The following is a 27,130-nucleotide window of genomic DNA, read 5'->3' as shown; positions in this document are numbered from 1 at the left end:
CATGCTGTCACCAAACCGTAACCGGGAGGTAGGGACATTCTTGCCTGCAGAGCCCAGAGAGGAGAGATTTAATCCCTCACCATGCTCCTACCACTGCATTTAGTCCTCCGGGCAATTACCTCTTCTCTCTCTCTAGTCCCCCAGGGTTGCAGTCTTTCCAGCTTAAATGTTGAAATGGACTGGATCTGGTGTGTACTTGGCATCTGATTGGGAGTTCAAATATTCTATCTCTCCTTACCCATAATACTTATCCCCAGTGACCCAGGGACTTTATGTGCTTGCAAGAAACAAATACAACTCAAGACCTCAAGCCCCACAGTGGTATATCTCTGGACCTTGTTCTTCTTTAGTTTCTTTATTTTTCCCCACTCTGGAGTCAAGATTTGGGGTGAGTCAGATGAAATTGAAATGCTCTCCTGGAGTCAGCTGAGACATGACCAAACTTGTTTGTTGGTTAGTCGCCTCCAGGGCTGAGGGACTCCCAAGGCCTCTGCATGCCTGGAGCCAAAATAACCTCTTTGTATCATCAGAAGAAATGGTCCCACCAATTAAGGTGCAAATCACAAATGAGGGCAGAATGGGAACATTAGTAGTAGAAAAGTGCTTTCATTATACCTCAACTGGTTTTGGAATTTCAGGCTTGCCGGGAGTTTAATAATCATAATGAAAACCACAGAGTGGGGAGTTGAGGAAAAAAAAAAGAAAATTGCTGGTGGACGAAAAGTGACCCAGTGCTGGCCCTGGACTGTGTTGAGTTGGTGCCAGTATCAGTATCAACAGAATTTATTAAGCATCTACTCCATAGAGAGCAACATAGTAGATGCTTGGGGGAAAACCCAAATGAGCAAAAGATACAGTACCTGAACTCGAGAAGACTGCTCTCCAATGGGAGCCCCCCGCTAGAGACTGTCTAATTCCCACCATCTTGTCCAGTGCTCTGCACACTTTCCTAAGTGTTAATGTTTCCAGCTATATTGTCAAGAAAACCAAACCTCAAGGCCTGGTGGAAAGATGACAGGATTGGGAGGCAGGAGACCTGGGTTCGAGTCCCATGTTAGCTGCTTGCCAGCTGTGTAAACTTGGGCAAGTCACTAAACTTCTCTGTGCTTCAGTTTTCTCATCTGTGAAATGGAGATAAAATATCTGTTCTCCCCCTGTGCCCCATGTAGGACAGGGACTGTGTCCAACCTGTTTATCTTGTATCTTCCCTAGCCCTTAATACTATGGTGTCGGAGCCCTGGACCCCTCAAACTGAGTGTGGGAGCTGTGGCTTCTCCTAAAGGCCGGGCTCAGGCAGTCACAGCCCCCCTCTCTTCTTTTCCCTCACCAATCCCTTTTCCCACATATGAAGGGGGAGGCATAGACGTGCACTTCCCTCACTATGCTGCCTTTTCATCGGCTGACCTGCACCATTGTTTTTTCCCTTCAGGTTTTAGGGCATAGAATTATTATACGTCTCTGCATAACTTTCTCCCCACAAATATTTGTCTGGTGCGATGGTTAGATTTGCCTCAGGAATTCTGGACAGAAACAAAAGCTTTCTGCAACAACCTAATTTAGAGAACTATGCCTTGGCCCGTGCAGTGTTGGCCTAACTCTTAAAAAGGACGGAATTCCCCAAATAACCATATAATATGTGAAATTCACACTTGGTTGGACCCATCAGACGTAATAATAATAATTGTGGTATTTGATAACTACTAACTTTGTGTCAGGCACTGTTTAAGCGCTAGGGTGGATACAAGCAAATTTAGATACTTACTGGTTGTGGAAGCAGCCTTTCATCAAAATGTCATCGGTGACGTCCTGAAGAAACTGGAGGTATTTCAATTCTTCTTCCCTATACAAACACGATTGATAATAAGGATCAATATGCCCTACCAGAAAAGAACCTTCTAATTCATATGCGCTGACAACAAACAATGCCGGCCATTGTCTGGTTATTTTGAAAGATTTAACTTTTATCTGAACAACATTTTTAGGATATAGAAACAGATACTCACTTTTAAGATACACATTTCCATATTCATTCAATCGTAATTACTGAGCGCTTACTGTGTGCAGAGCACTGTACTAAGCACTTGAAAAGTACAATTCGGTAATAGCTAGAGACAATCCCTACCCAACAATGGGCTTTTTGGTTAGAATTTTATAAGGAAATTAGGGAATGCAAGGTTGTTTGGATATGGTGCTACGTGGGGTTGGAAATAATGCTTTTACGTGTGCATCCGACATTGGAAGTTGAAGCACAGAGAAGTCAACTCCCTTGTCCAAGGTCACACAGTAAGCAAGTGGCAGAGATGGGATTAGAACCCATATCCATTGACCTTCAGGCCTGTGCTCCTTCCACTAGGTTACACTACCCACTAGGTGCCTTGAAGTTCTCCAAAGGTTTACATGAGAGGAAAACCGGATGGAGTGGTACATCCAATCCTGTTTAACTTATTCCATGCTGTCATGCGATGAGGGCTCAGGAAGCTGGAGTCAGAATACAGTTTTGAGTCACCAGGAAGCTCTTCCATTTCTACAGGCTAAAAGCATCATCAAAAGTCTTTGAAACAGTCTTCCGGGAACTGCAAGATGCTGACGACTATGCTCTTGAGGCACAAAGATAGAGGACGTGCATATGATTATGAATCACTTTACAGATTTGGCACAGCTCTGTGGGCTGAAAATAAGTTTGAAGTAAACCACACTACAACCGGGAAACCCTCCGCCCAACAATGATTTCATCAGCACATAGAACTTAAAGATACACTGAATTTTGCTACCCAGGCAGTATTCGAACGGATGATACATGGATAGACAAAGAAGTTAAAAAAAAAATTAAAAAGCCCAGCATGGTTTTAAGCTGATTAACAGAGAACGTCATGGGGGCACTCAAGCACTATATCTAATTGATGGTTCACCATGCTGCAGTGGGCCCAACATTACGCATGGTCCTGAGATCTGAAGGCTCCACAGAAGCCAGGTGGCCTGCAGGCCTGGGAGTCAAAAGGACCTAGGGTCTAATCCTGGCTCTGCACACAGATGTGTCAGATGTATGACCTTGGACAAGTCACTTCACTTCTGAGTGCCTCAGTTACCTCACCTGTAAAAATGGTTATTGAGACTGTGAGCCCCCTGTGGGACAGGGACTATTTCCAACCTTATACCTACCTGGCACATTAGTAAGTGCTTAACAAATACTGAAAAAGAAAAAGTAGTCTGCTTCTTAAGCAGCTTCACCAGCACTGTCCACTCACTCTACTCAGTACAGTGTGACAGGACAAGATGACCAGGCACGGGGTGCTGAATTCAACTCAGCAGCACTGAAGCAACTCCCATAGCAATACAGTTTTGCTGGGGAGCGTATGTGAAGTGCCTGTGAGCTCTTTGAGGGCAGGAATTGTGTCTATCAACTCTAATGTATTAAAATTTTCTCACAAGTGCTTAGTACAGTGCTCTGCACACAGTAAAGTGCTCAACAAATACCACTGATTAATTAAATAAGGGGGAGGTGGGAGAGGGGAGGGAGAGTAACCAGGTTCCTTTGGGAGGAATGTAGAACGTGGACTGGAGAATGCCAGGTGAAGAGGGAAAATAGTTTATCCTCACTCCTCTCCCAACACTATCCAGCCCACATTCTTTGCTTTTCTAATGTTAACTTCTTGTGCCTTGCTCTCAAGGCTGGGCCCTTGCTCATGCCCCACTTTCTGCCCAGAACTCCCTCCCCCTACACTCTCTCCATCTTCTAAAATCAACTCTCCTCCAGGAATCTTTCCCTCACTAATCTCTCATCTCCCCACCCTACTTCCTTCTCCACTGTGCTACCTATGCAATGGTCCTCATGCCCTAATCGCTAATAAAGATCCTACCCAACTAGGTCCTCATCACCTATTTTGCCAGTCCCTTCATCACCCTTGCACTTGGACTTGCACCATTTATACTTTCCTTCCCTCAGCCCCTCAGCACTTATGTACATATCCTTAATGTATTTATTTACATTAATGTCTGTTTCTCCTTTTATACCCTAAACTCGTTGTGGGCAGGGAATGTATCTACCAACTTGGTTATATTGTACTGTCCCAAGCACTTAGTACAGTGTTCTACACCCAATAAGAGCACAATAAACACAATTGATTGATTGACCATTTAGGAACTCATCCCTGCTCCCTTCCCCTCGTAGCATTTATGCACATATCTTTAAACTCTATTGTTTCCTTGTACTTTGACTTTATTTTAAAGTTTCTCTCCCATTCTACATTGTAAACTCCTTGAGGGCAAGGATCATGTCTACTAACTATAGTACTCTCCCAAGCGCTCGGAACAGTGCTCAGCACAGAGTTAGGGCCCAATAAAGATGATTATAAAGGAGAGAATTTGGTTGAATGAGTCCAGTCAGTAACAGTGTTTAATTTGGTTTGACCAGTACACTTTCCCAGACTGTCCCTCTCCCTCTGCACTTTAGGCTGTAGTTTGCAGTCACATAAGTGGGAGGGATGGTGAGGGGTGGGAGAGAGGGAAGACAGGATCATTACGAGGAGTAGATAGTATCTCTCCATTGAGAAACAACGTGGCCTAGTGGACAGAGCATGGTTCTAATACCAGCTCTGCCATTTAGTTGCTGTGTGACTTCGGGCAGATTACTTGACCTCTCTGAGCCTCATTTCCCTCATCCACAAAATGGGAATTCAGTACCTGTTCCCCCTCCTAGCTTAGATTTTGAGCCCCATATGGGACCTAATGATCTTGTATCGAAACCAGCACTCAGTACAGTGCTTGTCACAAGGTAAGTGCTTAACACGTACAATTATTATTTTTGATTAGCATTATTTATTTTCCTACTGCGTACCTTCACCCACTAATCTTTTGTCCCTGACAAAGGACAACATTCTAATACTTTCCTTGCCCTCCAGACCCAAGAGGGTCATTTGTCTACACTTACTTGGTTTTACAGTGTCTGGCAGTAAGTTGTTTCTTGGGGCCACCGCTTCCTCGTATTTCAATTTAAAGGGTCTGAGATTATGTACTAGCAATGTCTTTTGTAGCCTGGATCCCCGCTAGCTAGTACTCTTTCATCCACTGAGTTATTACAAGAGACTCGGGGGAGGAGATAAAGAGGTATATCAAAACCTTTTGGAATTTCTTTGCTCACCAAGAGCAACCTCTGAGAATAAAGATGAGCATTTGTGCTCCGGTAAGGCTATGTTAAGCCTTAATCCTAAATGACAGCTCTGTAGCCACTCTACCTAACCTATAAATCATTTTACTCATCTCTCTATCTCTTTATGTATATATATATATATATATATATATATATATATATATATATATATAATAGGAAATACCGGGTAAGATTTGGGGGTAGGAGCCCAGATGGGTTGGGTCTCTGCACAGCATCCTATATTTACTAATGCCAGCAAGAAGGGCAACTTTGCAGGCAACCAAACACTTGTCTGATCAATACAGATGTCTCCAGTCTACAATCTACTTTGAGGGAAGCTAGGGATAACAAATTTGGCCTAGTGAAGTAATTTCTACTCATGGAAAGCCAGGGGTAGCCAAGTGAGAAGCAGCATGGCCTGGTGGAACACGTACAGTCACAGAAGTCAGAAGACCTGGGTTCTAATCCTGGGCCCGCCACTTGTCCGCTGTGTGATCTTGGGCAAGGCAATTAATTTCTCCCCACTTCAGCTTCCTCATCTGCAAATTAGGCAGTAGATATCTATCCTCCCTCCTACTTAGACTGTGAGATCCTGAGGGACAGGGTTTGTGTCCAATCTTATTATCCTGTATTTTAGCATAGTGCTTGTCACAAATGCCACCGTGACCACTATTGTTATTATTATTATTATTACAGGAAGGGGGTGCACATGCAGGGTTCTTCTCTGAGGTACAATAGGAGCTGGTTCTGTAATCACTTGGACACCAATCCTGTTAGAGTTCATGGCCTAGTGGATAGAGCATAGGCCTGGGATTCAGAAGGACCTGGGTTCTAATTCTGCCTCTGCCACTCATCTGCTGTGTGACCGGGGGCAAGTTGCTTCACTTCTCTGGGTACCAGTTACCTCATCTGTTAAATGGGGATTAAGACTGTGAGCCCTAAGTGGGACAGAGATTTTGTCCAACTTGATTAACTTTTATCTACCCTAGCTCTTAGTACAGTGCCTTCCACAGAGTTAAGAGCTAAACACATACCATGAAAAAGAAAGGTTTACTGCTCTCTGAGAGAAGCTGGCACATTGATTAGTTCGCCTCGCCTAGGCGGAATCTTAATATCGACAGTGGTGGCCTAAGCTATGACTGACTCCCATTTAGCCTTTTGGGGGATTACATTGGGATAGTCTGATAGTTTAAAAGAAACAAGAAACAGATGCTTACTTTTCCAAAAGGGTTGAATGTGGACAATTCGATGTTCCAAGTTCCGCAAGTGACACCTTATTTTCCTATTAAACAAAAAGCGGTAAGAAAAACTCCATCCTTTCAGATCTCTATATTACTTACCTTCTGTGAGGACCAAACAGGGTAACTTGGGAATGTATAAGATCTATGTAATATTCTATGACTGTGTGTGTCTTACAATTATACTTCTGATTATTTAGTTTCATTATCCTATTTGTAAGTCTTGAAGCTGAGGAAGAGAAGTACCTGTAGAAGCCCCTTTGGGTGAAACTGGGCTTCAAGAGAGTCAGATGGTGGGTTCACAGCTGGTGATGGATTAAAGATGGCACTGTGGGTTTATGCTATCGTGATTTCAGAGATATTTTATTCTTCCACTTACACCGAAGCCCATTAAGCTTTTATATCCTCCTGGAAAGTGCAGAGCTGAGAGAACCAAAAAAGCCTGATTTTGTTTTTATATGATATTTGTTAAGTGCTTATTACGTGCCAGGCACTGTACTAAGCGGTGAGATGGATAAAAGCTAATCAATGCCCCATGGGGTTCACAGTCTTAATCCTGATTTAACAGATGAGGTAACTGAGGCACAGAGAAGTTAAATGATTTGCCTGTAGTCACATAGCAGGCCTTAACTTCTCTGTGCCTCAGTTTCCTCAACTACAAAATGGGGATTCAATTTCTGTTCTCCCTCCTACTTAGACTATGAGCCCTATGTGGGACAGGGACTGTATCCAGCCTTACTAACTTGTATCTATCCCAGGGCTTAGAAGAGTGCTTGGTCCATAGTAAGCGTTTAACAAATACCATGTTAAAAAAAAAAAAAGAAGTTACGGAGCCAAGATTATACCTCAGGTGCTCTGACTCCCAGGCCCCTATTCTTTGCACTAAACCATGTCGCTTTATTCATTCATTCAATCAATCATTCATATTTACCAAGTGTTCACTGTGTGTAAAGCACTGTGATTAGCACTTGGGAGAGTACAATATAACAATATATATTCAGTCGTGTTTATTGAGCACTTACTGTGTGTAGAGCACTGTACTAAGTGCTTGGAAAGTACAATTCAGCAACAAAGAGGGACAATCCCTGCCCAAACAGGACTCACAGTTTAGAAGGGGGGATACAGACATCCAAACAAGTAAACAGGCATCAATATAAACAGATGGAATTATAGATATATACACATCAGAACAAGTAAGCAGGCATCAATATAAACAGAATTACAGTTAGGTACATATATACGCAAGTGCTGTGGGGCAGGGAGAGGAGGGTAGAGCAAAGGGAGTGAGTTGAGGTGATACGGAGGGGAGGGGGAGCTGAGGGAAAGGGGGGGGCTTAGTCTGGGAAGGCCTCTTGGAGGAAGTGAGCCTTCAGTAGGGCTTTGAATTGCGGGGAAGTGTGATTAGCGGATTTGAGGTGGCATTGGTGGGATCCAAGTAGATACAATAAACATACACATTCCCTGCCCACAACAAGCCACAGTACCTTAATGGGGGGCTGGGAGGGATCATCAACAATGCATGATCGATGGCCACCCTTGGAACGTCTGCAAAATATAAGAAGGCAGCTGACCAGAGCCACTCGGAGATTCATCGTGGTTTCCTAAATTCACCTTAACGTGCTATTTAAACAATTTTATTTCCAACCTTAATTGATGAGATCCATTTTCCCGCATTTGACATTTTACCTGGTCAAATCCGTCTGTCCGAGACTGCACACCTGTGCCGATGCAAGCCGGGAGCTGCCTGGGGAAGTCGCCTTCTTTTGCTTGGGAGGGGTGTAATACTTATATGTTGACAGGTAGGATTTTCTCTGCTTCTTTAAAATTCGAGGGACAAAAGGCTCATTTGGTGAAGTGAAGCAGTCAGAATGTTTACGGAGGATATCGCCACTGTAGGTTTTCTTTAGAGGATCTTGAAAGGCATTTTTTACAGAGACAGGATGGGCTCCTCTCCGAACCTGACCGGTTTCCTGCCGGATTGGTTTGGGCCGGCAATCACAGGATTCCCGACCAACATGCTGAACAATGTCCTCAAAGGCCTCTCGGGCCAACAGAACAGGTAATGGGAGCTGAGGATGTCCTGGAGAACCCAGAAGGCTTGTGCTTTGGGGTAATTCCACGGCACACTGAGGTTCAGGCAGAGGATGCTTTCTAGTCAGACACTCCTGTCCATTGAACAAAAGTAGGATTCAAAGGTTTTGTTTTTCCAAAACTGAATTTTAGAAAAAAAAAAATACAATGACTTCAACAGCAACCATGGTATGGTTAGGTGAATAGTCCTACAAAGGGTTTTCCCATCAATTTTCAAGTTAAATTGTTATTTCTTGATTTCCTTTCCCTTATATAGTAGCATACATGAAGATTCTTGTAGGATAGAATGTTAGCTCAAAAGAAAAAAAACACCTTACTTTACAGACTTGCAGATAGACCAGACACCAGTCTACTTTGAAAGGATCTGTGTGCAGTAATACTGTAACACTTATTTATATGGGAATGGGATGGCCGTGGTTACCCTGGTGACCAAACAAATCATTCCACCTAGAAATTTAGCTCATTCGGTGCGTTTTCTTTGAAGGAATTAAAATTGAGCCCAGTCCATACAACTGGAAGTTAAGATAACAAGACTGGCCTCTGCTTTAGGAACAGGAGTAGCACAAGTGTGTTTTTATTATCCAATTTTTTTTTCAATAGCAAAAACTCACCTTAGTTTGGATTACCAAAGTTGGATAATCAGTGCTCCCTGCTCCAGGGGCATATCAGAAAGCAGTGTGACCTACTGGAAAAAGCACAGTCCTGGCAATCAGAGGACCTGGGCTCTAATCTCTGCTCTGCCACTTGCCTGCTGTGTCCTTGGGCAAACCACTTCATTCTGCTTCAGTTTCCTCATCTGTAAAAATGGGGATTAAATACTATTTCCTTTTCTCTCTTAGACTGAGGCCCTTGTGGGACAGGGACGGTGTTTGATCTGATTATCTTGCAACCACCCCAGTATTTACTACAGTGCTTGGCACATAGTGAGCACTTATAGGCCACAATTATTATATCAATCAATTGGTATTTATTGGGTGCTTACTATGTGCAGAACACTGTGCTGAACCCTTGGGAGAGTACAATGTAACAGAATTAGCCGACATGCTCCCTGCCCTTAATCAGCCCAGCTGCCATTCAAGGATGTGACTGGCCCTACCCAGCACAAGATGCTCTCCCCCCCTTTTTTTCAAATCGTATTTGTTAAGCACTCACTATGTGCCAAGCACTGTATTAAGCACTGGGGTAGATTCAAGCAAATCAGATCTGATACAGTCCATGTCCCACATGGAGCTCACTGTCTTAATCCCCATTTTACAGATGAGGTGACTTAGGCACAGTAAGTTAAGTGGCTTGCCCAAGGTCACACAGCAGACATGTGGTGGATCTGGGGTTAGAATTCAGGTCTTCCTCTAGACCATGCTGCTTCTCACGCCACTCGTAAACTGAGTGAAAGGGAGACCTCTGATACACCTTCACTCACTCCTGATTTTGCTTGTCTCACAGTCTATCTGGGTGAATTCTGAAGTTGACAGTTCTGACAGCACAGACCGCTTCTCACCTTCGAGGGCTTTGGGGAAACACTTTGAGAATTACGCAGGGATTCTGAGCAGAGCCGAAAGACTTCCTTCTTATATGTCTTCACTGCATTAATCAGTTTTCCTTTCCTCAGTTGATCCCTGTCTGTGCACATGACACAAACAACAGCAACTTTTATAGTATCCCCAAGAGCTGGAAAGTAAAGATGGTTCAAATTTAGAATTCTTCCTAAAAATGCCAAAACAGATACCTAAATCTACTGGCCTTCAGAAACGGTAAATTTAATGGCAGGATGAACTACATTTCTGCACGCTTGCCCTGGGCAGGGAATGCGTCTGCCAACTCTGTTGTACTGAACTCCCCCAAGCGCTCAGTACAGTGCTCTGCATATAGTAAGCGTTCAACAAATTCCATTGTTGTAGATGATGCAAAAAGAGGCCCCTCCACTTTTACCTCACTGCTAACCCAGCCCGCACACTTTGCTCCTCTAATGGCAACCTACTTACTCACTTTACCTCCACCTCATTTATGAAGCAGCATGGCTTAGTGGAAAGAACACGAGATTGGGAGTCGGAGGACATGGGTTCTAATCCCGGCTCTGCCACGTGTCTGCTGCATGACCTTGGGCAAGCCACTTAAATTCTCTGTGCCTCAGTTACCTCATCTGTAAAATGGGGATTAAGAATGGGAGCTCCGCGTGGGACAACCTGATTATCTTGTTTCTATCCCAGCGCTTAGAACAGTGCTCGGCACATAGTAAGCACTTAAATGCCATAACCGTTATTGTTGTTATTGTTATTTAGCTCACAGCCACCCTCTCATCCATGTCCTCCCTCTGGCCTGGAAAGCCCTCCCTCTTCATATTTGACAGACACTTGCTCTCTCCACCTTCAAAGTCTTATTGAAGGAACATCTTCTCCAAGAAGCCTTCCCTGATTAAGCCCTCCTTTCCTCTTTTCCCAGTCCCTTTTGTTTCACCCTGATTTGCTCCCTTTATTCACCCCTCCCTCAGCCCCACAGTACTTATGTAAATATCTGTAATTTATTTATATATTTATATTAATGAATGTCTTCCCCTCTAGACTGTGAGCTTACTGTGGGCAGGGAACGTGTCTATCATCTTTGTTATATTGTACAGTCCCAAGCACTTAGTACAGTGCTCCACACATAGTAAGTGCTCAATAAATTTGATTGATCTATTGATTTTGATTTATTTTCACATTTTTGACTTGCACTGTAAAGTCTCAGTTGTTTCTATTTTTAGAATTTATAGCCAAAGCCCAAGGGCATCCTGCTTAGGACTACACCACGTGACTTTCCTGTCGTTTCACGATCGATACGTGAAACTAGCCTGAGCCAACAGCAGGTGGGCATTTTAGAAATCTCAATTACAGAGCCGGCTGAAGCGAGAAGACCTTTCTGGGCAATAACTATTACAAAGCCTCTTTTCCAGACTCTAAGACTTTCCTTGATCAAAGGCAAGACAGCACTGCTTGAGACTCAAACTCAGGATCAAAGCACTAACATCTCCAACAGGACCTTGTCTTGAGTCTGACAGCTATGTGGATCAAAGGCTCTTGTGAACTTAGAGGTTTTGCAACCCGGTTTCGGTTTATTTTTGCTTTGTTCGAAATGATGAGGACTATTCAAAGTATTTATGGTGATCGGTGTTTCCAGGCAGACTTATTCCATTCTGTCCGTGCATGATATTACCTCCTGGTACTGTCAGACACTTTGGGAGGGGCATTAACTCTTTCAAACCGTCAAAGGTATTTTTTGAGCACCTGCTGAGTGCAAAGCATTAGCCTAAGTGCTGGGAAAGTACAACAGAAGTAAAACACTGTGCCCTCTGTCTACAAGACTTACAATCTAATGGGGGAGATGGACCTACAAAATTATTTATTCATTTATACATTATTTTTATCAGCACAGTTTGTGCTCGTTTTCCCAGCTGACCCGTCCCTCTCCACCCAAACCACCACAGCTGCAGGATCTGGGCCCAGCTGGATTGGTTGGGGTAACAGAGGAGGCCCAGGAATGGACCATCAAACCTTCTACCTCTCCTGCTTGCAGTCCCAGGGACCACCACGTGTACCGAGCTGGGCCAGGATAGGGCAGGTTCGGGGTGACTGGGAAGGAGATGAGGGCTCCTCATGGTTGTGGTTGTTCTGCAGGTGGTCAGGGGGCTGCACAGCGGGAAGGGGCCTGCCCAGCTCTGAGGCAAACAAAATGAATACATCAAAAAGCAATGCCAGTTGTGGAGAGGAGAGTGGGGGCTGTGGGAGAACCATGGAGCTGGAGGGGAAGATTCAGGAGTGCAGGGAGTGGGAGTCTGGATCTGGGAACAGCGTGGTTAAGGTGGGTACATGGGAATTGCTGCAAAACAGAGAAATAGTTGTAAAAAATGTGATGGAGTATTGGGGAAGGGAAGGAAAGTTTACAGTAGCTGTTCAGGGGAGCAGAGGAGGAAAGGACAGATGGAGGTAGAGTTAGCCGATCGCCAGACAGGGTCACTAGATAGACCTGACACATCCATTTTATTTTTGCCGATCAAGTAAAAATCAGCTCTCCTATCATGGAACCTCTCTGACTCAAAATAAATACTTAAAAATGGTCTTATTACTCACTTTTAATTGAATGAATATGCAATTCTGGGTAATTTTGCGTAGAATAAGATATTGGCCTAGATTCAGGAGCCAGTTTCTCATTTAAAACATTGTTTCTAAGAGAAAATTGGTTCCGACTTACAACTATTCAATATAAGATAGAAATTTCTGCAGCCACTTGAGTCATATATTAAAGGACAACCTGTCCACTGGTGCAAAGCACAAAATAGTCACCTAGTAGAGATATATTTAATCAAAATGAGATTATATGCTTGCCAGGTGGGTTCAAATTCTCTTTGATCAAATTTCAACCCTGAAACTTCACCACAAACACAACACTAACGCCATGAAGCTCAAATAAAGTCTCCAAAGTAATTTTAAATAGCTCCAATAAAATAACTTGGGGTGAGGGACACGAGGAACAAGTGATGCTTCTCATTTCTTTAAGTTTACACTTGGAGAGAAGTTTATACTTCTTGCAGCATTGGTCCTTAAGGTTTGAGCCAAGAGGCTTCTATGGTTGAGTTCACTCAGGGAGGGAGGAACACATTAGACAAGCAACCTTGCCTAGTGAGTAGAGCACGGGCCTGGGAGTCAGAAGGACCTGGATTCTAGTCCGGGCTCCACCTCTTGCCTGCTGTGTGACCTTGGGCAAATCATTTCACTTCTCTGGGTCTCAGTTCCCTCATCTGTAAAACAGGGATTAAGACTGAGAACCTCATGTGGGACATGGACTGTGTCCAACCCGATTAGCTTATATCTACCCCAGTGCCTAGTACTGTGCCTGGCACATAGTAAGTGCTTAAAAAATAGCACTACAAAAGAACATACCAAACCAAACCCAAGGCCTAGGTTGTGAACCTTTCCAGAAATAAGTGAAAATATATTAGCCAAACTCAACATATTAACTAGCTAGAAGTCTGATACACAAAGGCTGGTGTCAGAGGTGGAGGAGGGGAAAAGAAAGGTAGTTGTGGCCAAATATGCCATAAAAATGGTGGGGCCACAGCAGGGTCAGTGGATGAAATGGCCAAAGAGAGCCAGTACAGAGAATGATTGGGAAAAGAGGCAAAGGATGTTGACTTTTTTCTATTTGTTAAGCTCTTACTGAACTAAGTACTGGAGGAGATACAGGTAATCATGTTGGACATTGGCCAGCTTCCACATGGGGCTCACAGTCTTCATCCCCATTTTACAGGTAAAGTAACTGAGGACCAGAGAAGTGAAGTGACTTGCCCAAGGTCACACAGCAGGCAAGTGGCACAGTTGGGATCAGAACCTCTGATTCTCAGGCTCTTGCTTTATCCACTAGGCCATGCTGCAGCTCCCAGTAGGCAGGTGCTTCTGATAACCAATCAACATTCACCTTGCACTAATAAAATAGACTCCTCATTCCAAGGAAATTCATTCTTTTATCATAGTCTTTGGAGGTCCCCAAGGGATGACAATCATAAATAAATAGGGAACCAGAATACAGCATTACCTTAATCTCAAATTTGGGAAGCAAGAAAGATAAAGCACCCTGCTTCCAAATTATGTCAATCTTCAAGGGCTGCTGCACTATTTATTGGAAAATTTCATGCAGTTTTGTTTTCTCCCCCTCTGTTAAATAACCATGAGTTCTTCGTGTACATAAATATTTCTCTTTGGTTTGAATCTGACTCTAAGACGTACACCATAAAGAATAATGAAAATGTATATCAGGTTTATACTTCCAAGTGTATTAATATCATAAGTTAAAAAAAGAGCTCTGATCTTCCTTACATTCTGCATGACAGCCTATACCATCTCTCTATTTAAAGCCATGACAGGTGAACAAAAGCCCAGATAGTAATGAAATATTTCATTTCGGCCAAATTTCATGGTTACAGAGTAAGCATAAAATAAGTCTTTCTTTATGAAGGCTCTCTACTAACCCTGTAATTTGTGTGGCATAACGAGGCTTCTCTAATTTAAGTACTAAGCCACATTTAATGACCTTTAGGGTAGTTTTCAGTACAGTGTGTGGGAAATAAGGTGCTCATCTCCTGCTCCTGATTCATGTCTCTTAATCCTCATATATTCTCTGGTGTCCTTATAAGGCAGCACCAACACCAACAGGGATAAATAAAAAGAGGAAGCTCCGAGTCAAAGCCAGAAACATCCAAGGGAAATAGCATTGAAGCTTGAATTTTCTGAATCAGTTTGTCTATCTTGTCCTTTTAGCAATACTTCCAGGACTACCAGATTGTAAATTCCCTGAGGCCAGGGAGCGTGTGTACCAACCCTTATTGTATTTTACTCTCCCATGTGCTTGGTACAGTGCTCTGTGCCTGGTAAGTGCTCACTAAATGCCACTGATTGACTGGACCTTTCAGTTACGACTGAGGGTAGTATCTTTACAAAGCTGGAAAGAGAAAGAAGACTGAACACAGATCCCAGCAACTCAATTCACTAAAGAGGTTAGGGATCTAAGCCCGTATTTCTACCTTATCCTTTTATACAGGGTCAAAGGGGATGTTACTCGGTTGCTCCTGCCTCCATTACCACTAACGCTGCTCCTATAAGAACTCTGCAGGCAGGACCCACAGACCCCAGGAGAAATTCAACAGGGAGCTGGGCCCAGCTAAGCTAAAGACCCCTGGCTCCCCAGAGAGTAGGAGAGCAGGATACCCCGTGTTGGTACATGTGTGAAATTTGGTCTTGTGCTGACCCTGCCTTAGTTTAAATACCCTTTTTTGTGACTAGCAAATGAATTATACCTATGGGATATGGTTCAGTCTCATAGTCCGGAACCAATTCTTGGGTTCTGGAATCTGGAGTTGCAGGGAACCGGTGGCAGAGAATGTCTTTGTTTCAGAACATAGGCCTGGGAGTGGGAGGACCTTGGTTCTGAGTGCAGATCTGCTACTTGTCTGTTGTGTGGCCTGGGGAAAGTCACTTAACTTGTCTGGGCCTCAGTTTTCTCATCTGTAAGACCGTGAACTCAATGTGGGACAGGGATTGTGTCCTATCTGATTATTCTTCATCTACTCTAGCCTTACTTGGCACAAAGTCAGCACTTAAATGCGAAAATAATGATGATGATGATGATGACTACTGAGATTTTACCCTCCTAATTCTGTTGTATTGTACTCTCCCAAGGGCTCTGCACATATTAAGCACTGAATAAATACCATTGATTGATTACTTCTACTCCAGTGCTTAGAACAGTGCACGGCACAGAGTAAGCACTTAACAAATACCATTATTAATTCATTAATCACATATACAAATCAAAGGCAGATATGGGTTAACAATATTTGACCAGTTCACTTCTTCTCCTGCCCTTAATCTGGATTTGTTAAAAAAAGAATGCTGTCATTTTAACATGCAATTGTACAATGCCTCTCAGATACAAAAGACACAAGAGATATAGGTTGAGATCTCCAAGAAAACAGGGCCCGTAACGATGTTACATGCTCATCCTTTATGAAAAAGCAGGGGGCTGGGCCAGATCAACTCTCTAGCTACTTCCAGTCTTCTGATACTGTAATTATCTCTCTGCATTCACTCTGTCCCTAAGGATGACAGGATAAGGGAGTAGGTGGGAAGGGAAAGCCATTTTTAGAGATTCCATATGGGTTCACCAATAGGTGGCACCAGGTTTCAGTGCAAAGATGAATAAATGACTGCAGCACTTGTCTACCAAATTAGGCTGGTGAAAGTGCTTCCCGGAGATACTCAGCCTTTTCTCACTCTCACATTTCCAGGTGATTAACAAAGGAGAGAAAGCAACCCACTTCTATATCCAGGTCCCCAAACAGGAGAGTAAAGATAAATCAGTGAGATGAAAAACATATCCAAAATGGTTCAGAGCGTATGTTCCGATGCCTGTAATGTAGCCAACCTTTTCATTCATTCATTAACCAATCATATTTATTGAGTGCTCGCTGTGTGCATAGCACTGTACTAAGCTCTTGGGAGATTACATTATAACATAGGTGGTAGAAACATCCCTTACCCACAACCTGCTTACAATTTAGAGGGGGAGATAGACATTAATATAAATAAATGACAGATATGTACATAAATGCTGTGTGACTGAGGAAGGGGTGAATAAAGGACGCAAGGGGATCACAGAAGGGAGTGGGAGAAGAGGAAATGAGGGCTTAGACAGGGAAGGCCTCTTAATTCATCCCATACTTAGGGGACTATATTGAGGTGGGGGTGCTGCTCAAGCTAAGGCACAGAGTCAGGGAGTGGCAGAAGACCCCGCAGAGCTGAGCCACACATTGAGACTTATTTATATTAATGCCTGTCTCCTCCTCTAGACTGTAAGCTTGTTGTGGGCGGGGACCGTGCCTACAGACTCTCTGTATTGTACTCTCCCAAGTGCTTAGTACGGTACTATGCACGCAGTAAGCACTCAAAAAATACGACTGATTGATTTATTGGAGGGATGGCAAGCTGGGAGAAGGGGAGATATTAGGACCATTTTTGTCAACCAGGAATTTTGCTCCTTGGTGTGCTTCGGTCTTACTTGGCATACCTCTTCTGACAGCATGCCATAGTGGTTAGGGCACAAGCCTGGGAGTCAGAGGTCATGGGGTTCTAATCCCAGCTCTACCACGTGTCTGCTGTGTGACTGTGGGGAAGTCACTTCACTTCTCTGGACCTCAGTTACCTCATCTGTAAAATGGGGATTGAGACTGTGAGCCCCATGTAGGACAGGGACTGTGTCCAGCTCAATATGCTTATATCCACTCCAGCACCTAGTACAGTGTCTGGCATGTAGTAAGCGCTTAACAAATGCCATCATTATTATACCAGTATCCTCCCAGCCAATCGGCCATAGGTTAGCCCACTTCTGGCTGCGGAAGGGAGGCTAGAGCTGATTCATTTAAGAGGGAAGGTAGTTTACTGGCTGGGATTTCATGTTGGAATTAAAAGTCTTTGATTATATTCCCAGACAGCCTTTGAGCAAATCAACCAGTCCCTTTAGACCCAGTAAAATGTAGATAAAAATAGCACTGGTAAAAGACTCTACGATCCTTGGATAAGAGTTGCTATATCCGTACAAAATATTACTGTAAGACAGCTATTATTTTGCCTCGATCAGAGAAGGAATTAGGAAAACTTCCGACGTGCTTGTGCCTTTTCAAAACACAATGAATAATGGAAAAAAAAATAAGACTGTCCAAGAAAAATATTTCCAAACAAAGCAATTGAAAAAAAAACCAAAACATATTTTGAGGGCGAAGTAAAGCCAAACTCACATTTAATACTAGTGTGTAAGCTCCTTGGTGCCGATGAGTCAACAGCAGCTAAATTAACAGACAAAATATGCATGTTATTTGTGGCCTCAATATTTCACTTAAGAGAAACACTGAATAATCTTAACCAAATGGAAAAGACATTTGATTTACAAATGTTTGGAGGACTCTTCATCCAAAGAGCGGTTCTGCTGTAAGGGATCGGGGAGGTATGAAGGTGTGATATGTATTAAGGCAATTACGAGGTCCTAAATAATAGTTTAGGATCACTCCTATTGCTCTTTAAAAAATAACTGTGACCATGTAAGTGTTTGCCTCCATGGTTTCACACCTCTCTTTCCCTTTCTCAGTCCCCACATTCCTTTCCCTTCAGGAAACAATCAAGACTGGAGAGCCTCTCCCTACCTCTCCCATTCTCTAACCCTCTTAACTCTCCAACTGAACAAGCAGGAAGGACATAACTATGAGACTCAAAAGCAGTAAGTGCAGTCTTCCACTCAGTCAGCTGGTTGGGATGAATCTAGACCCATGATACACACACAAACACGCGTGCACACACATCTCACAGATCTAGGTTATACATGGGTATATATATATTTATGGTATTTTTGAAGTGCTTACTATGTGCTGGAGTAGGTTCAAATTAACTAGGTGGGACACAGTCCCTGTCCCACATGGGGCTCACAGTCTAAGTAGGAGGGAGGACAGATTTTTAATCCCCATTTTACAGTGGAGGTAACTGAGGCACAGAGAAGTTAAGTTACTTGCCCAAGGTCACACAGTAAGCAATCAGTAAAGCAGGAATTAGAACCCAGGTCCTCTAACTCTCAGTCTCAGGCTCTTTCCATTAGCCACACTGCTTCTCATCTATATGTATATACATATATATTTCACATATAGATATGAACACATACATATGGAGAAGCAGCATGGCTCAGTGGAAAGAGCATGGGCTTTGGAGTCAGGGCTCGTGAGTTCGAATCCCACACAGCTCTGCCACTTGTCGGCTGTGTGACTGTGGGCAAGTCACTTAACTTCTCTGTGCCTCAGTTCCCTCATCTGTAAAATGGGGATTAAGACTGTGAGCCCCACGTGGGACAACCTGATTCCCCTATGTCTACCCCAGTGCTTAGAACAGTGCTCGGCACATAGTAAGCGCTTAACAAATACCAACATTATTATACATATACACACAGATCAATTGTGAATCTCTGAAAACTGGCAGGGGCATATCTGTCATTAATACAAGAAAAAGACTCAAATGACTTAAAATTCCTCTGTGCTGCTTCTTGTTCTTTTATTTCACTTTAGACAGTCTGCTTTTCTTAAGCTGATCACAGATTTCCTCTAGTCCTTTTGCATTAACCAACTGTGTGGCCTCTGGTCTGTCTCGTGGTAGGTGTCATCCTTTTCTCTCTTTGCATATTCTATCCGTGAGTCTGTATTAAGATAGTTGTTTCCTAGTCATCCCAGAAAAATCCCACTGGAAAGTCCTTTAGAAGTCTCATCCACGATCTTGAAACCAAAAAAATACACTTCTGGATGTTTTTAAGCTGCATAGCCCTGACCGAAGTAGAAAAGTCAAAGAGCAGTCAATGATGGGTAAATGGGTCTCTTTTACTCTATGTTGTTGGTTTTCAAAGATGACACTACTGATGGTGAGAGCCTGTAGCTAGTTCTTTGGAATGCTATTATGCCTGCCCTATATAAGGCCTCACTCTCTTTTTGACCCTGCCTCGTGGTATCCTGACCTTTTGATGCATTTGCTCAAGAAGAGCAAACCTCCTTACTTGTAGGTTTCTTCAGAAAAAAGACCAAGAGATGGTTTTTGGCTTCAAGGAATTTGCAGTCTAATGACAAAGGGAACACAAAGATATGTGGAGAGAAATAAGGACACATAGAAATGGATTGATTATGGGATGTTGCAGGAACAAATTCCAGCTGGTAGACGGTATATTCAATAATAGCACCAAAAAATTCTTAGGAAGACAGTTCACTGATCTGGATGGACCATTGATGATGATTATGGTATTATGCCAAGCACTGTTCCAAGCACTGGCACTGTCTGCTGGTTTCTCTTACACTATATTCTTATGAGAAAAATCTGGCTAATATCAAACACGGCAAAAGGGAAGCAGCTTGGCCTACTGGATAGAACTCGGGACTGGGGGTCAGAAGGATCTGGGCTCTACTTCGGGCTCCACCACTTGCCTGCTGTGTGACCTTGGGCAAGTCACTTAACTTCTCTGTGCCTGAATTACTTCATCTGTAAAATGAAGATTAAAACTGTGAGCCCCATGTGGGATATAAATTATGTCCAACCTGATTAACTTGTATCTACCCCAGAGCTCAGTATAGTGCCTGGTACTTAATAAGCACTTCAAAAATACCATTAAAAATAGAATATAGATAAATAACACAAGGGAACACAGCACAAATGCCTGAAACATATGGATGGACCTTTCCAATGAGATAATCTCTTCACCATGAAACAGCATGATAAGAATCTAAAATTTCGAGAACAACCCAACAGTCCTGTATCTTGGGCCATCTTGTACATAAGTGCTGAGGGTGACGGGAATGATTAATGTGACTGGAGACAAATGAGTTTAATCTAGATGTCCTCCTGTGCTTGCAAGGGAGAATGGGGTTTATTATGTCATTTTAAATTCTACTAACAAATAGAACCCATCTGTTGAGTGCATGTGAGAGAGAAAAGAAAAATCCCAGTCACTCAAGCATATGTGTAACCAGCAGACCTTTGGTTTTATGATATGACTTGAACTCTCAGCATGACAGATATAGTAATCATTACAGATTGAGAATACCTTTGGCAGACAGCAGTTTCCTGTGATGGGTGGCCATGTGATCCTGCATGATATACTGGGTTGACAGCTTGGAGGAAGATCCAGGAAAAAAAGCTGAGAGACGGAAGAGCTTATTTTAGCCAACAGGCTCCAGAATTTCTCCGACATGACACTATTCTTTTAAAGTGAGGTCTGATTTTTCCTCAACAGTTTATCATGCAAGGCATTGATTTATTTTCACTAATGTATTCAATACTCAATTCTCAAAGCCTAAATTATTTGAGTAATAATTTATCACAATTTAATATATATTTTAGTCATTCAGAATTACAGTTTCCGATAAATAATTTATGATGACTTGTAAGTACTCTTATTAAATCAGCATTTTCTTATGTTTATTCCTTGACATACGTACCTTTGAAGACTATTAAAGTTTATTGCTCAATGTTCACTTTTAATAAAAACCTTCTGACATTCTCTTGGGCCTGGGAAGAAACATACTTGTGTTTCTATCTAATCCCAAGAGGAGTTTAGGCTTGTCAAGTAATCCTCTTGGTCAGTCGGTTAAAGAGAAAGCTAAGGGACTCTCCAAAATACCTTAGCTGAGCCTGTAGGAGGGTTTCTGCTACACAACAGACAAGCAACTACTAAGTGGGAGGGGCAGAAGTAATAATGGAATTTTTTGAATGCCAAGGGATTCAGAAGGCCCCCCAAGGACCTGGGTTCTAATCCCAGCTCAGTCACTTGTCTGTTGTGTGACCATGGGGCAAGTCGCTTAACTTCTCTGCAGCTCAGTTCCATCATCTGTAACATGGGGATTAAAACTGTGAGCCCCATACTTGCCCTGCCTCTGCCCTCAATAAATACCATTTGAATGATTGAATGAATTGTTACCACCAGGCAGCTATTCAGAACTTCTCATCTCCATCAATCAATGGTATTTACTGAGCACTTACTCTGTGCAGAATACTATATTAAGCACTTGGGAGAGTAGAATGCAACAGAATTTGCAGACATATTCCCTGCAGAGAGCAACACTATTGATAACTCTGACACCACCCACTCCCTCACCAGCAGGCTCTCTGCCAGGCTCAGAATTGGAAGTTTGGAAACTTTTCAGTTTAAAGTAAGAGAAAAAACATCCTGCCTTGAATCATTCAATTCTCAATACTTGCTGACCAACCCTCCATTCTCTCCCCATCACTTTATTTGCTATCTTTCTCAAAATTGCATTCTACATTCTAAACTAGACTCTCTAATCTAACAGCCCTGCCTTCTCATCCAACATCCCACAGCTCAGCACCAAGATCCATCTTTTCCTCATGTTCTCATGTTGTTCTCTTTTCTATTCTTTCCCTCTGGCTCCGTTCTACCTCTGGGGAAGCTCCTCTTGCTGGATTCTAGATTTCTAGTTCACCTTAAAAATTATTTAGAAGGAAATGAAAAGCAATGTTCTTCTCTTCCTTCCCCTATCTCTGTCCCTAGTCTCTTTCCACTCCTGTCTCATTTTTAGAGGTATCAGCTTGCTAACAGCTTTTGCTTTTAATTATAAAAATGGTATCAGATTTTATAGAATGGAATGGAAAGTATAAAGTCAAATGCTGAAACATGACTGATCTTGAGATTATTTCTTTACCCTGGGAACTATTTTATAATTTATTGCTTAAAACAAAGATTTTTTTCTGTCAGGTGCTAAAATCATATGATAATAAAATTATACTAAAAGAAAACTTCTTTTAACTAAAGGCTGAATATTTTAAAAGATGGATATCTATTGAATGAGCCCAACAAAACCTGTGAAACCAGGAGGCTGAATGGGTGGTTGGATGAATTGGCTGGGCAGCAACCGTTCTGAAAAGCTTAAGAAAAGGTAGGGGAAGAACTAATTCAAATTCATGGATGAGTGGTCCCAAATGGGTTACTGGAAAGAAGTTAGAAATATTATTAGATGATCCATCTTTAAATTCCAGGTGGATGCCAAGGAAGGCAACAATCTTGTTTCCTCCAAAGCATCTCTTTGCCACTCTCAGAAACAGAATGCTGGAGGGCTGAACCCCTGAGGAACAGTGTGGTCTAAAGGAACGAGCACAGGCCGGGGAGTCAGAGTCTCTGTGCCTCAGTTATCTCATTTGTAAAATGGGGATTCAATACCTGTTCCCCCCTCCTATGTGGATTGTGAGCATTGTGAAGGAGAGGGATTGTGTCTGACCTGATTGTCTTGTATCTTCTCCAGTGCTTAGAACTTGGCACATAATACGTGTTTAACCAATACCACAATTCTTATTAGTGGTCTGACCCAGTCACGGTACTGCTTATGTTTTTATGCATTCATCGCCTGCATGTCGTTGCAAAGGTTTCATGATCAGTAACAGATGTAGGGGGATTCATATTTTTGGAGTGAGCCACATGTGGCTCACTCCTTTTCGAGCTGTTTCTGTTGATGTCTTGTCCAGATTTCACTAGACATCTTCAAGATGGTTCTCTGTGCAGTATTGCTTGCTACTGGCTCTGCTTCTGGTGATGTAACTGGTGAGGCTGCCCCGTGACTGGTGTTAGGTCCCACTCGCAGTTTTGGGGGGTTTTTCTGATGGTATTTGTTAAGCACTTTATAAGCACTCTTCTAGGTGCTGGGGCAGACACAAGTTAATCAGGTTGGACCCAGTACCTGTCCCACATGGATTCAAAGTCTAAGTAGGAGGGAGAACAAGTATTGAATTATTCTCTGACCTCCCTTCCTCCTCTCTTGCCCCGCTCCAGTCTATTCTTCACTCCGCTGCCCGGCTCATCTTCCTGCAGAAACGATCTGGGCATGTCACTCCCCTTCTTAAACAACTCCAGTGGTTGCCTATCAACCTCCGCTCCAAACAAAAACTCCTCACTCTAGGCTTCAAGGCTCTACATCACCTTGCCCCTTCCTACCTCTCCTCCCTTCTCTCTTTCTACCACCCACCTCGCACGCTCCGCTCCTCTGCCACCCACCTCCTCACCGTCCCTCGGTCTCGCCTATCCCGCCGTCGACCCCTGGGCCACGTCCTCCCGCGGTCCTGGAACGCCCTCCCTCCTCACCTCCGCCAAACTGATTCTCTTCCCCTCTTCAAAACCCTACTTAAAACTCACCTCCTCCAAGAGGCCTTCCCAGACTGAGCTCCTCTTCTCCCTCTACTCCCTCTGCCACCCCCCCTTTACCTCTCCGCAGCTAAAAACCCTCTTTTTCCCCTTTTCCCTCTGCTCCTCCACCTCTCCCTTCCCATCCCCACAGCACTGTACTCATCCGCTCAACTGTATATATTTCCATTACCCTATTTATTTTGTTAATGAATTGTACATTGCCTTGATTCTATTTAGTTGCCATTGTTTTTACGAGATGTTCTTCCCCTTGACTCCATTTACTGCCAATTGTTCTTGTCTGTCCGTCTCCCCCAATTAGACTGTAAGCCCGTCAAACGGCAGGGACTGTCTCTATCTGTTGCTGACTTGTTCATCCCAAGCGCTTAGTACAGTGCTCTGCACATAGTAAGCGCTCAATAAATACTATTGAATGAATGAATGAATTTACAGCTGAGGCACCCGAGACACAGAGAAGTGAAGTGACTTGCTCAAGATCACGTGGCAGGCTAGTGACAGAGCTGGGATTAGAACCCAGGTCCTCTGACTTCCAGGCCCGTGCTCTTCCTATGTTGCTTCTAGGCCAATCTGGGGGTTTGTCTGAGTTTACATGCTGACTGAAGTAGTGCCTTGATGGGTCAGCGGTTCTGATGGCTACACCCCAGGTATTAACCCCATAGCTTAATCAAAAAAACAATGGTATTTAATGTGTGTGCAGAGCACTGTGTTAGGTCTTTAGTAAAGTACAAGAGAGTTGGTAGCTGAGTTGCCTGCCCATAGAGGGCTTACTGTCGAGAGGGGAAGACAGACATTATAATGTTTTAATGAGTGGTTACCGGGACAGAGAACTACTCTTTGTTCATTCTCTCCATTTAAGCATGTAGAACTTTTCAGTTTTGCTATTTCCCTTGATCGTTCACACATTCCCTCCTGCATGGAATTCCCTCTCCCTCACACCTGCCAAAGCCTCCGGAAAAGCCCTTCTTCGAGAAGGAGTCCCTCAATTCAAAACAATCTTTCTGGTTATGTCACCCTTTCAGGTATCCTCAGTCAAGATGTACATTTCTGTCTGATTTATTTAACTGAGTTCATTGTGGACAGGAAACATGCTTGCTAATTCTGTCGTACTGTACTCGCCCAAGCGGTTAGCACAGTTTCTGCACATAGTTCAATAAATATGATTGCTTACATCTGTCTATAGTCATGTGCCCATTACATGCATGCAATTGACTGATAATGGCACTTGTTGAGCACTCACTCTATGCCAAGCATGGTGTCAAGAGCTGGGGTAGGTACAAATAGAAGTTCTTGCGTTCACCGTTACTCTTCCATTAGACTGTAAGTTTCTTGGTGTCAAGAACCCTACCTCTTTCTTCTAATGTTTGTTCTTGAACTACTCTCCCCACCTCATCCTGAGTCCCTCCTCTTCCCAATTTCTCCTTCACACATCTCACAAGCCCTCTCCCCATTAGCTGTTTCCAACTTCATTTGTTCTGTCCTCTGTCCACTATCCCTGTTTTGCAAACCACTGGTCTATCCCGAGCAAATGCACTATGGCTTGTTTTTTTTCATGGTATTCAAGGGCTCACTATGTGCACCCTAGACCCACAGCACTTATGTACCTATCCTTATACTCCACTATTTCTTTTAGCTATAATTTAAATATCATTCTCCTCCCATAGACTGTAACCTCTTTGAAGGCAGGTATTGGTGTCTACCAAATCTATTGTACTGTACTTTCCTAAGTGCTCAGTACAGTGCTCTGCAGAGTGATTCAGAGAAGGCTCACATTATCTAAAATTCCCTAGTATTCTATTTCCTAGGAGATAGAGAACCTATTATATGCACCAAGCTGTTTGTTCCTTGTGTTATCACACCTTCTCACACATTTTCCCATCTCTCACTCCCCAAATCAGTGTGTTCCTTTTCCTCTAACTGGAATTACTTCTTATGAACCATGAGAAGAGAGGACAGGCACTACTAGAACATTGGCGAAGCAAGTTCAGCAGTTCCAAATCCAATTCCCTCTATTACATAGCTCAAAGATGCCCGTTAAAATAAGGACCAATTTCATGCTTTTCATTTAAAAGAAATGTATTGAAGTTAGACTGTTCTTACTCATGAACAAAATTGGATCTCATTTTAGAAACTTCCAGCCATCAATGAGCTCTCATTGGCTTTCATCTGCAGTTACTTTATATTTCAGCAGAAGACCTAAGAATGCCAATAGTGGCTTCTTGTTGGGAATTTTGGAGAAGAAAACAAAACACATTAAACCATCCAAGGATTGCATCTTCCACTCAAGTTTTGGCATGAGCAGTTTGGGCAGATATTAGGGATTAACATAATATAATGTACAACCTTTATCTCACCTTTAGGCTTTTCCCCCTTAGGGACTAAAAGTACTTCTGTTAGAATTGTTTATATCATCTAATCATTGTTTTTTTCCACATTCAGCTGCTTTGAAGACTACTTTATTAAATGTGCTAAGCAACCCCAGCTACTCTGTCTCACTTTAAATGCTTGGATTCTCCAGCCAAGCTGGAATTCACTCATTTGGGGTCTTAGACATTCTGGGCCAGGTAATGCATAAATTTTAAAGTGCTGAGCAACTTTAACCCATCACTTTCCCCACCACATCTCTCTTTCACCATCAAGTTTCTCCTTTCCCACACCTGGCTGCAACTACATTTTTCTGGCCCAAATTTTGATAGTTTCCTCTGCCACTTCCTTTTTCCTTTTCCATATTTTCCTTTTTCTGGCTTCCTTTATTTCTGGCACTCTCACCTAGTCCGCTTTTGAGTCGACAGAGAAAAATGCTGATTTTCCGCTGGAATTTTCTCTGGTCCAACATATCTGCCACTGGGAGAAAGGTGGAAAAACCCACAGCTTGGTTTTCTGGAAGTGCCAATCACGCAATAACTGGGCCTGAGTCCCAAACATTATATCCTTCCAAGTTCCCAGAGGAATCACAGATGGAAGACACTCATGAGGTGGTTGTCCTGAAGCACAGTTTCGAGTTACTGAACAATAAAGTGCCCCCACCCAGGTCTGTGCTGAGAAGGGATTTGTTTTTTAGTCCCTATGCAAAGTTGCTAGACAGACCGCAGAGAGAAATATATGCCAGAGTCACACAAAATCTAAGTTTATCATAGTTCTAGCTGGGGTTCTACTTTAATAAGTTACATAAAATGGGGTTCGGTGCAAGGCAAGCTGATCAAGCAAAGTCAGGATAGCTCCAATTCCAGGTATTTAAATATTTCTCTAAAATTGCTCCAGATGGACTATAAAAATTCAGCCACAATGTATGGCCAGTTTCTTTAGTGAGGATCCTTATGCATTTTAAAGGATGAGAACCGGTTATTACATATCTTTCCTGAGAGCAGAAGGAGGGGATCCAGGCTTAAACTTGCATCATGATGGATTT

The 27,130-nt window shown here is 43.0% G+C and overlaps 1 protein-coding gene across 2 annotated transcripts in view; it reads right to left on the bottom strand.

Moving 5' to 3' along the window:
• The window catches only part of LOC114805656 (spermatogenesis-associated protein 7 homolog), a 55,814-nt gene that overhangs the window by 22,401 nt on the left and 6,283 nt on the right, over positions 1–27,130 (bottom strand). Inside the window, exons 3-9 of one of the 2 annotated variants that reach the window (XM_029047038.2) lie at positions 20,620–20,712; positions 17,795–17,842; positions 9,974–10,143; positions 8,071–8,549; positions 7,869–7,929; positions 6,364–6,428; positions 1,763–1,840 (exon numbers count right to left, since the gene is read on the bottom strand). In XM_029047038.2, the coding sequence (XP_028902871.1) occupies positions 1,763–1,840; positions 6,364–6,428; positions 7,869–7,929; positions 8,071–8,549; positions 9,974–10,143; positions 17,795–17,842; positions 20,620–20,712 (994 nt within the window). The remainder of the gene's footprint in view (positions 1–1,762; positions 1,841–6,363; positions 6,429–7,868; positions 7,930–8,070; positions 8,550–9,973; positions 10,144–17,794; positions 17,843–20,619; positions 20,713–27,130) is intronic. The other variant, XM_039914821.1, reaches the window with a different exon arrangement.

This window comes from Ornithorhynchus anatinus, chromosome 19 (assembly GCF_004115215.2).
Source record: "Ornithorhynchus anatinus isolate Pmale09 chromosome 19, mOrnAna1.pri.v4, whole genome shotgun sequence".
Classification (NCBI taxonomy): domain Eukaryota; kingdom Metazoa; phylum Chordata; class Mammalia; order Monotremata; family Ornithorhynchidae; genus Ornithorhynchus; species Ornithorhynchus anatinus.
This window is presented reverse-complemented; position numbering and strand designations above follow the sequence as displayed.